Genomic DNA, 10,542 nt, shown 5'->3' with positions numbered 1-10,542 from the left:
TGAGCAGATCGAGCTTCATGTAGGTGAGTTTGTCCTGACGGTGACTTCATCTCAGGGTTTGTGAACCTGCTCAAACCCCGACCACCTGACAGTTAGGGACGCAGTGATTCCCAACCACACAGGGAAGATTATCCAATATTGCTTAATTGGGCTGAACTGTTATTGCAGAACAATTAAATCATCCTTCGCTAGATGGCTATGGACAATTTAAAAAAAAAAGATAATCAGAGCTGTTTGTGAGTGTCTTTCTTCAATTATATCAGTGTTGTTTTTATCTAAACAGGATGAGATTTTAGTCAATTATGAAGTCATTTAAACTAAAAGATTACTTTTTGTGAGATTTTTGTTTGGTGGTGTGCTGTGATTCAAAGATTAGATCTAAGGCTCTTCTAGATGACAGTCATGTCTTCTGACCTTCAGGTCAGCCCAAGATACTGAGTCTGACTGTGGAGGAGACCGGCACCAGCCAGAACGCCTCCAGGTGGCTGAAGTGTGAAGCGGAGGGAAACTCACGGCCCAAAATTGTGTGGCTGACGGCCTCAAGGATGAAATCAGAAAAAAAGGCGACCGAGTCCTCACCTGATCAGTACCGAGTCATCAGCTCGGTGCCGTATCCTGAGGATGGAGAGGAGCTAACCTGCAGGGCGGAGAACGAGCTGGGCCACGTGGAGAGAACCCACCTGACCAACCACACACCGCTAATACCGTTAGCTGTGTGTGGTGCCTGCCTTCTACTGCTGCTGCTGCTCTCTGCAGGGGTGACAGTGTACTGCAGAAGAAAGAAAGGTGAGGTCAAGCAGCACCGCCTCCATCATTAACTACAAATACGTCATTTTTGTGACATCACTGCACTGAGATTAAGATAAACCATTCAAATGCTACCGACTTTTTAAAATTTTTTGTAAATGCGAAATGAAAGGGTATTTTGACCTTTTGGCTTTCTAATATTCTATCTTTTAAAAGTAACGTCTTTTTTTTTCTTGCAAAGCCTCAGAAGTGACAGCAGTCGAGGCTGCTATTTATGAGAAGGCTGGTAAGTTTCACTTCTGCATCTTTGATGGTCCGCCTATCGATCATATACAGTATTTGTGAAATGGTTGTGTTAGCAGCAGATATGCCGTTAACAGGCGCCAAGCATGTGGTTCCTCTGGGCATGTTGTTTGTTTCTGTTTTTTTCACCTTTTTCTTTTATATTTATTTGTTTTTTGGGGGGGGGGTGCAGGAGGTGAAGGGGTTCAGGGCCGTCAGCTGCCAACATCCAGCAGCAGAAACAGTGAGTCATTGATTTATACTGCCATCACTGCGCCTGGCTCCGCCTCCTGTAAGTCCTTGTTTACTTTCAACCACAGTCCACAAACTGCTGAAAACAAAGCATTTATGGCTAAGTGTTAGCCAAGAGTAGCCATGATGGCTCAACGCTAGCTAATATGGCTAAGATTTAGTGACTAGTTCACATTTGGTCAGGGTTTTGAATCAACTTCAAAATGTAATTTAGTTTTTGTTTTAATATTCTTCCCTCTAGCGCCATCTGTAAATTTCCAGAAGCATCATGAAGCAGGTGAGGCATGCTTTAGCTGTTAGCTGTCTGTTAGCTGTCTGTTAGCTGTCTGTTAGCTGTCTGTTAGCCGTCTGTTAGCTTTCTTTTCTTTTTCAAACAAACCCAAAAACATTTTGTCACTGAGAGTGACGGTGGTGATGGAACTGTTTCCAGGTATTGTTTACTCAGGTGTCAACCTGAATCCGCAAGGACACGCCCACTGAGGACATGCCCGCAGAGGACACACCCACCGAGGACACGTGGGTCATGTGATGATGTTTGTTTTTAACTGTGAATAAAGACATTGTCGGTGAAACCACAGCAGGTTCTGGTTCAAGTCTCATTTGAACTAAGTTTCTCCTCAGAGTGACATTTTGTTTAATAAATGTTGTCAATAGGTTTTAGTGATTTTAATTAGTAATTACACTCTAAAAAATATTTTCTCCCTGAACAAAAACACACTTTTAACCATTTGGATAGTTTTGTAGGTAAAACAAAACAGAAATGTTTCTGGTGCGCACCAGGAAGTATCTTGTGCTCACTAGAAAAGTTCCTTTTTTTTTTCATGTCCCTTTAGGGACTTCGAAGTACAATAACATTTAAAGTCACTTTTATTAAACATTGATACATTTTTTCCAACAGTCACAAGTTTTGGTTAAAAACTAAAACTTTTAAAAGTTTTTTTTAAGTCAATTTTTTTATGAATCAACATTTTGGCAAACTTTTTTGTTTCTTTATTTAAATCAACAAATGAAAAAATAATAAAAGAATATATTATATATAATATATATATTTAAATAACTGGTACTTCAACAACAGTGGTAACAGGGTTTTTTCAACATTTTATTTAGTTTCTGGACATTTGCTTCATTTTCTGCCATATGTTTGACATTTGACTCTCCTTCTGTTTTGTCTGTAGCATAAAAAGCCTTCACACTGACATTTGTTGAAAAAGAAATATTTACAATAAAAATGCACACAAAAAAACCACAAAACAAAAATAAACCTGCAGATGAAACAGGAAGAAAATCTTCTTCTTCTTTACATAAAAAATATTTTTTCCCTGCAGATGAAACAGGAAGAAAATCTTCATTTACATAAAAAATATTTTTTCTAGATGAATCACACAGAGTGAAGATGCACCGAGGTTTTAGACACGTGTGACATGAGCCGACTTTAACCTGAAGCTTGTTTTTGTTACATTGACAATAATAACAGTAAATAAATAAACAGGTAAAACATTTTCTGCCGGAGAAATATCGACTCACTGAAAAACAATCCTGTGTTTGACTTTGTAATCGGACCGTCACCTACATCGACCCTGGACGTATCAATGTCTCCACCTACTTTTCGATGATAGATCTTTATTAATGCATTAATACAGTTCCCTTTGGGAAAATTACATTTGGTTAAAATGGGTGATTTTTTTATGTGTTTATTTTTTTTAATAAAAAGTCACAGATCGAGGTTCATTTTTCTGAGTTAACATCAGGTCATTTTAGACACAGACAACGAATGTATTTTTATACATTTATTTAGGCAAATACTGTACCACATTTTCCCATTTAAACCTTCATTTCACACATATAACGTTGACACTAGAGGGCGCTGTGACCACCTTACTGTGATGTTTACACTGTAGAAGTGTCTTAAAAAGAAGAAGATATTTAGAGCAAACACTTTGTGAATGTTTGACTCTAAACTCGACAACTAAAATAAGAATTTGTGGATTTTCCTTGAAGACGCTGACTTGTCTGGTTTTAATACGTTTTTTTTTTAGGTCAAAGCTTTAATCACTGAACAGGAAACAGGGTCTCAATGTTAGCTTAGCATAAACTGGTAACGCTTAAATAGATTGTTAACAATATTTAAAAATACTTTTATATAAAATAAAAAAGAATCATAAAACAATGATATGTAAAAGAGCAAAGAGATAAATATAAATACAAATAAACAGTTTCCTTCTGTAAAATCAAAGTGATTTTATCTGACCGTGACAGGTTCTGACGTGAGCGTACGCTTATCACCTCTGTGCTCCTTAGTTTCTGCCCATGATATTTTACCGTGCATGAATCAGGCTAACCCTTGTTCTGACAGTTGATTGGTTAAAACTTTGACGAAGGAACGGGAGTCAACACATTTGTTTAGGGTTGAAAGATTTTCTCAGTATAAATGTTTCGTTCGTTGCGATCATTTTATTCTGTGATGTGGTGGTTTTATTTCTTGCACCTTTCAGAATAACAAAAAAGATAGGATTTGTCTGTGCTTTTATTCTGAAGCTAACTAACAAATGATCTGTTAAAACATTATTGTCCGTCTTCTCGAACACTGCCCTTCCTTTGGTCTGAGGATTTGACTTTGACTTTGTCAGACGTTAATGTTTTTACCATTTTACTGCAGACCGACTCGTTTCATCAACAAAGTCTGAATCACATTCACTTGTGTCGTAAGATCATAAGATGGCATCTCTCCACTCACTTAAACTAATTTCTAGCCAGTACATTATTTTGATTTGTATTATTCTCTGGCGCCCCCTGGTGAACTCTCCCAATATCGTTTCGTGTTTATTGGTGTACAAACTACTTTAATATGTATCAAGGTATTTATTTTGTGACATTTTTAAACAGTCTGTGTAAAGGGTTGGATGTTTAAAGCACCCAGGACCTTTTTTTATTTGCGTCCTGTTTCTTTTTTTTTTAAACACCAGAGAGTAAATACGTTGGTTCAAAAGCAGCATCTGGACTCAGTAATTCTAAATCTTTGTGTCTTCCATCATCACAACAAAATGTCAGCAGAACCACAGGAAAGCCAACATGCAACTAAAGTATCGGAGCACCCTCTGCTGGACCAACTAAGCACTGCTCCCCTTTCTGGGTGTCACTGCTTCAATTGTCTGTATGTTAGATTAAATGTTTCACAACTCTTACTTATACTTTGTAAGTAAAATAAATCTTGGACTTTTGAAAATAAAAGTCAACGTTTAAAAAAAAAGTCAATTGAACTTTTTTTTTAAATGTTTGTTGTCATTAATATTTCAGGTTCCTCAAAGCATATTTCCCCACGACCGGAGACAGCAGTTAAACCACATCTCACACTGCCCCCTGTTGGATGGCGAGGCAATTATAGGAGTTTTTTGCATTTCTTAAGGCAAAAATTTGACAACCCAACACCTACACCCTCACCTTCACCTTCATTTGCCAGCTCTGACACACGTTTGAATTTTATTTTGTCCATCGGTCGAAGCTCATTGGTTGAGAAGTTTTCTGTAAACAGATTTGTTGTTTTGCGTCTGCCCCTGTTACTGACAGAATGTTATTGGTCTGTTTATGTTGCTGTCAGCAGAACGCTGCTGTGCATGCTCTCAGTCACACTGTTTGGACTGTTGTACTTTAGCATGCTTGTTTTTAGCGCCCTGAGTGTTGTTTTTAGCATGCTAACAAGGTCACTGGCATGTGCACGACTTCCTGTTGGATGCCCGGCTTTCACACCAGTACGACAGTGACAATTTCAACAGGGGCAGATTAGCATGTTAGGCTAACAGAGCCATACTGAGCATCGATTCACAGTCAGACAAAAAGGTTTTTAAAAAAACCTTTGATTGGTCTGCCTGCAGTCATCAGTGATGTAAAAACTCATAAAAAACATTTTGTAACAAACCAAGGTAAATTCATACAAAAACGCACACAAAAACACTGTCAGGGCTGTTTTATGGCACATGACACGCAGAGGGCGCTGTCCTTCAGCAGTGAAACAAACAAAAGCTAAAGGCTTTTCAGAGAAGGTAATGTGAAGCAGCGGGAATTCTGGGTAATACAGCACGACTGTGTGTGACTGCACTAAAAGCATCAGTTGATGATGAATCTGCCGGACAGGTCACATGACGTGGTCACATGAGGGTCAGATATGTGAACAGGAGCACCTTTGAGACTGACCTCTGATTATAAACATTAAAATCAAGTAGAACCTTTTGATGACCAGCTTCTGTTACCTCTAATCAGACTTTTCGTCCATGTGGTTGCCGGGCAGAAAAACACCGTGGGTGCAGATACAGGCGTAGCCGTGGCGATGGTCACAGAGCAGAGTGCAGGCTTTTATACAGAGGCACCTGAAGGGGGAGCAAGAGGGGTCATTAGAACAATCTTCATTACATGACTGAGAATCACATTTTGTCCGACTGTCAGTGAACATCTCATGAAACAGCTGACTTTCGTTGTCTGAGCCAAAGCTACCTGTGGGATGAGGACCACAGGAGGCGCTGTAGGACGTCCACATGTTAATAGCCATCAGGAATGTGGCAATGAAACCAAACGCCTGAAGAAAACAAACATTTGTGATACTTCACAGACAATGCTCGATTTATGGCTAACCTTTTTTTGTCTTTACACATTTTGGTGCATATTTACATATTAACCATAACCCATTTGGTGTGTTTACCTACCGATCCAGCTGCCAGTGCTGAGACGTTGCCGCCCTTCACTGCAGCAATGATGGAGGCGATGAGGATGAGGACGGTTCCAAAAGAGTAATGAAAGAACTCCTGAGGCAAAGAGAAAAGGTCACATGACCGTAATGTAAAATCAACCTGTTGATTCTCCATCTTTAAATAAAGTCTTCTGGGCTGCTTGTCAGCTTTGGTCCAATCAGAACAGGACTAATGTATGCTGTTGCTCACCGTCAGGGGCCAGTTGATGCAGGGCATCTTGGTCTGCAGCCTGAACAGGTGCATGAGGAAGAAAACCAGGAAAACAACAAAGAACCACAGGGTCACGACCTCAAAGTACTGGAAGGCATACCAGTTGGGCCAGCCACGGGCACAGTGCACGCAAAGGAAGGCGATCAGCAGAGCAAGCTGGGAAAAACACAGAAAAGTACAGGTAAAGTCCCAAGATAAGAATGAAAACATTTGGCTAGTGTTGCTAACTGTTAGCAGTTATTATTATTGGGATTCTTGGACCCATTCCATTGTTAATTGTCGGTTATGTTTGTGTTTCGGCCTCCCCTTTTATTTTTTCATTTCTACGCTATTTTTCTGTATAATTGTGTAGGGTTCTTTTCAGCTATTTTTCTGTATAATTGTGTAGGGTTTTTTTAAATTATTTCTTAGCTCACTTTAATATTTATAATTGTTTTTGCTGTCGTCAATAGATCGATGCATAAAGAGTATTCAGTTTAGCAGTGATGCTAACGGCTCCTGGACACACGGTGTGAACACACGCGCTTATTTATCAATGTTCAGTCCGATTTAAACGTCGGTCGTAAACGCGGCTCCACCAGGATTCTCACCAGTTGTCCCATCTTCAGCAGACCCGGGATGGTCCGGGTGTAGCCCATGTTGAGGACACCGTCACCGGAAGTCCTCGTGTTGGTCGAACTGTTGGTGATGACGGTGTGCGACATGTGTACGGTTCAAAACCGTGGCTTTAAAAAAACCCTGAAAACTCCAGGATAAACTCTGACGTTTCGAAAGAAGGTAAAGTGAAAAAGAAGAAAATCGGCAACAGCAACATTAATGCCACGCCCAGCCAATACGCACCGGAAACACACGTAGGAACACACTTCCTTTGAGAAGTTTCACAATAAAATTGCAATGGCACAAGGAAATAAAAGACATGAGAATGGAATTACCCAAACAAATGGTGACATTGTAAAAAAGTAAATACTTTAATAAAATAAAATAAAAAAATCTCGTTTTGTTGAAAACATTGATACTCGCTGAACATGCTTTATTCACTTTATTCACTTCAGACAACTAGTGGACAGACAACCTAATGCTGTTTTATGTCGCCTGAAGATTATCTGCCAGTACACAAAGGTATTATGAAGTAAATTAAAAACACACCGTTTGTGCAAAACAGACCGACTCATAAACACCAGCTTTCTGACGCGAGTCTTCAGGCCTCGGGCGAACATTAGCGACAGGGGGCGCTCACAGGGTTGGTCATCAAACCTGTGTGTGACTGAACATTTCCTCAGCTGTGATAAATAGATAAGTATATTAAGTAACTAAGGGAGACACTGTCTGAAGGAGCTTAAAATAAAATACACAGTCACACACACACAGTCACACACACCATGGCTGCTGATCTGATCGTCCTGTTGTCTCTTGTCACAGGTGAGACATCTGATTTTCTTCATGTTACTGTTTTGTTTTTTGCACACGAACTTTGTGGATCAATATCACTGGATCAGTCAAATTTTTAAAGGTAAAGTGGACCATTTTAATCCAGTCCATGTGTAGCCGTTCTCTGTGTTAACTCTGATGAATTGAAAGTCAGAAATCAGAATTTTAATATCATGTTAATGATTGTAAATCAAAGTTTCCAAAAAAGCTTTTGGTCTCACGTGAATTAAGTCTTATATTAATATTTCTAAATGTTCTTCGTCATTTTCTTTAAACCCACTTTTATTCCAGTGGATGTTTTTGTTTTTACATTAGAGGAACCAACAGAATTTACAGTGAGTCACACCGCCTTAAAATAGATCAACATTAGAACAAAAACACATTAATGTACAACAGATAAAGAGCTTCAAAGCCAATAACAGCTTAACAGAGAAAACAGCAACAAAAAAAAAGTATTCAAGTAAAGCACTTAAATATTTCATTTTCTGACCCGAGTTAAAAGTTCCAGATTTTATGAAATGTGTTTGATGCCGTCACATCTGAGGTCACCTGACTAAGCTGACTCCACCCCCTTCTCTCAGTCCTGGGCAGCTGTGCGGACGACGGCTGGTCGATGAACGTCCAGTCTGAGGTCCGTGCCATTGATGGTTACCCTGTGGTGCTGCCCTGCACCTTCAGCCACCCACAGCATTCCCAGCATTCCTCGCTGCAGGTGCTGTGGCGTCTGGGCCATGGCCAGGGAGCCACCGTTCTGTTCCACTGCACCAGTCGGACGGGGGCCTCGGCTTGTGAGCCAGGGCCCCATCAGGACCAGCGGTACCGACTGGAGGGGAACCCACGGGAGCACGATGTTTCACTACGCATCAACAGTGCCACCCTGCAGGACAACGGGCGTTACTACTGCCGGGTGGAGGTGCAGGGCCGGGAACATGTCAGCTTTGAGGACAAGATGGGGACCCGGCTGAGGGTGGAGGGTCAGGGTTTTTTTGTTTGTGTTTTGAATATTAATAAAAATATTAATATTTTTATTTTTGCATTTGGAAATTCTAGACCAAAGGTGGTAGTTATCTAGTTATCTAGTTATCTAGTTATCTAGTTATCTAGTTATCTAGTTATCTAGTTATCTAGTTATCTAGTTATCTAGTTATCTAGTTATCTAGTTATCTAGTTATCTAGTTATCTAGTTATCTAGTTATCTAGTTATCTAGTTATCTAGTTATCTAGTTATCTAGTTATCTAGTTATCTAGTTATCTAGTTATCTAGTTATCTAGTTATCTAGTTATCTAGTTATCTAGTTATCTAGTTATCTAGTTATCTAGTTATCTAGTTATCTAGTTTTTCTAGTTTTTCTAGTTATTCTAGTTTTCTAAACTAGAAGTCTATTTATTCCATCTATATAAATATTTTGTCTTTCCTCTTTTGATCTCTTCCTGTTTTGTCAGAATGATCATCTTTCCTGTTCCTCTCTGTTCCACAGCACCGCCAAAGATTCTGGCCCTGTCAGTAGGGGGAAGCGATGAGTCCGGTTACACAGCTCTTTGCCGGGTCCAGGGTTCCCCACTTCCCGATGTCCAGTGGTTGGGTCCGGACGAGCTCTTGGAGGGTTCTGCTGTGGTTCCGCTGACTCAGGGAACTGTGGTCCACTACCACACCGTCAGTCAGCTGAGAGGTGTTGCGGTGGGGCAGCACTACACCTGCAGTGCCTCCAACCCTCTGGGCAAAGACCAGGCCACGCTGTACATCCTTAGACCCCACTCACCCCCGACAGTGGGTCGGACTGCACCCCCCGTCCTGTTGGTGCTGCTGACGGTGTCCATGATCGCAAAGCTCGTCCTGCTAGTGGGTGTAGGGGCGTGGTTGGTGAGGGGCGGAGCTTTTTGGTGGGTCAGCTGCTTGTGGAAATGAGCTAAAATCCTTAGTTTTACTTTGGTTCTGAACATTCTTTGGGGCAGAACACTGACTGAATTGTAAAGACGTTTCAATAAAAGGCAAACATTAAGTCTTAACAAGAATTTCCAATTTATTAAGAGAAAATAATGAAGCAAGAAAAAAAAACAACCCAACACTCGAACACACCATAAATATAACAACAGTAGGTGCTAAGAAAAAACACGAGTATGTCACTACTGATTGGAGCCTTTCTCTAATCAGACTCAGCTTCTCCAAACAAACACCTAAAACCAGTCATCTTTATATAAACATCATCATAATTTACATGTCTGTAAAAACCACGGTATGAGTTGCATACAATCCCCTGATTATTAAAATGAATTAATAAAATGAGCTGCGATGCTGCCATCTAGTGACCGGAGGTGTGTTTATCGTTCATAATGTCCGGTTCGTGTGTTGTGAAGCGTTTTTGGAGAAGCTGGGTTGAGAGAAGTAAATGATTTTAGAACGAGTTACTGAAATAAAAGTCCTTTTTCAGAGCACCGAGGCATCTGACTGGGCCGAGGCCGCGGCATTAAACTATTTTAGGGCAAACATCATGTGGTGAAACCCAGGCACTGCGTTATAGGGTTTTTATTGTCAGAGGAAAAACCGATAACGATTCTTACAGATATGACATAATTATGCTAATATCCTGCCGATGATATCGGTGGGCCAATATCGTCAGACGTCCCTGGTTTGTGGATGTCTGGACCAGTGTGCTGGACTATCGGACTACACAGGGAAGAACTCTGGTCTCTTGTAGCACACAGGGCGTGCAGATTGACAGCACTCCTCATCTCTCCATCTGAACGAGCTCAGACTCATGATGGTGCACTGGCCCTCGTTCATTTCTCCGGGTTCGCCCTGGGCCCAGTTGGTCTGAGCGACGGGTTCCTGGTTCAGCCAGTACCATTCGCCAGTCTGAGAGCGGCGGCGCGGGCCGGGCCCCAC

The 10,542-nt window shown here is 40.8% G+C and overlaps 3 protein-coding genes across 4 annotated transcripts in view; 2 read left to right on the top strand and 1 right to left on the bottom strand.

Annotated features, from left to right (window-relative positions):
• Positions 1 to 1,861, top strand: part of LOC107989421 (uncharacterized) — a 2,769-nt gene extending 908 nt beyond the window's left edge. The window contains exons 3-8 of the mRNA XM_025061479.1: positions 8 to 23; positions 421 to 786; positions 989 to 1,033; positions 1,223 to 1,321; positions 1,523 to 1,558; positions 1,712 to 1,861. Coding sequence (XP_024917247.1) covers positions 8 to 23; positions 421 to 786; positions 989 to 1,033; positions 1,223 to 1,321; positions 1,523 to 1,558; positions 1,712 to 1,761 — 612 coding nt within the window. The 3' untranslated portion in view covers positions 1,762 to 1,861. The remainder of the gene's footprint in view (positions 1 to 7; positions 24 to 420; positions 787 to 988; positions 1,034 to 1,222; positions 1,322 to 1,522; positions 1,559 to 1,711) is intronic.
• Positions 1,862 to 4,181: 2,320 nt separating this feature from the next.
• cmtm7 (CKLF-like MARVEL transmembrane domain containing 7) lies at positions 4,182 to 7,092 on the bottom strand. Its single transcript, XM_025061689.1, has 5 exons — positions 6,821 to 7,092; positions 6,210 to 6,386; positions 5,976 to 6,074; positions 5,767 to 5,848; positions 4,182 to 5,642 (listed from the first exon to the last, which is right to left on the bottom strand). The coding sequence occupies exons 1-5, from the start codon at positions 6,932 to 6,934 to the stop codon at positions 5,629 to 5,631; spliced, it is 486 nt and encodes a 161-aa protein (XP_024917457.1). The 5' UTR covers positions 6,935 to 7,092; the 3' UTR covers positions 4,182 to 5,628.
• Positions 7,093 to 7,582: 490 nt separating this feature from the next.
• si:dkey-11p23.7 (V-set and Ig domain-containing protein) lies at positions 7,583 to 10,518 on the top strand. 2 transcript variants are annotated; one of them, XM_008323005.3, is made up of 3 exons: positions 7,583 to 7,649; positions 8,240 to 8,632; positions 9,137 to 10,518. In XM_008323005.3, exons 1-3 carry the CDS (start codon positions 7,610 to 7,612, stop codon positions 9,562 to 9,564), a joined length of 861 nt encoding a protein of 286 aa, XP_008321227.1. In that variant the 5' UTR covers positions 7,583 to 7,609; the 3' UTR covers positions 9,565 to 10,518. The 2 variants fall into 2 exon arrangements, with proteins under 2 accessions (XP_008321227.1, XP_024917455.1); XM_025061687.1 differs by lacking the exon at positions 7,583 to 7,649 and adding an exon at positions 7,663 to 7,740.
• The last annotated feature ends 24 nt before the right edge of the window (positions 10,519 to 10,542 follow it).

Source organism: Cynoglossus semilaevis, chromosome 13 (genome assembly GCF_000523025.1).
Source record: "Cynoglossus semilaevis isolate Cse_v1.0 chromosome 13, Cse_v1.0, whole genome shotgun sequence".
NCBI classification, from domain to species: Eukaryota; Metazoa; Chordata; class Actinopteri; order Pleuronectiformes; family Cynoglossidae; genus Cynoglossus; species Cynoglossus semilaevis.
Note: the sequence above shows the minus strand (reverse complement) of the source record. Positions and strands in the feature narration are given on the sequence as shown.

Bases quoted from the DNA above. Each gene is read 5' to 3' on its own strand.
- cmtm7 (XM_025061689.1), bottom strand. From the start codon at position 6,934: ATGTCGCACACCGTCATCACCAACAGTTCGACCAACACGAGGACTTCC. The intron at 6,387-6,820 runs GTGAGAATCCTG...TGTTTTTCCCAG, and splicing joins TGCTGAAGATGGGACAACTG to CTTGCTCTGCTGATCGCCTT. The intron at 5,849-5,975 runs GTAGGTAAACAC...TGTTTTCTTCAG, and splicing joins CAGCACTGGCAGCTGGATCG to GCGTTTGGTTTCATTGCCAC.
- si:dkey-11p23.7 (XM_025061687.1), top strand. From the start codon at position 7,671: ATGTTACTGTTTTGTTTTTTGCACACGAACTTTGTGGATCAATATCAC. The intron at 7,741-8,239 runs GTAAAGTGGACC...CCCTTCTCTCAG, and splicing joins GATCAGTCAAATTTTTAAAG to TCCTGGGCAGCTGTGCGGAC. The intron at 8,633-9,136 runs GTCAGGGTTTTT...TCTGTTCCACAG, and splicing joins GACCCGGCTGAGGGTGGAGG to CACCGCCAAAGATTCTGGCC.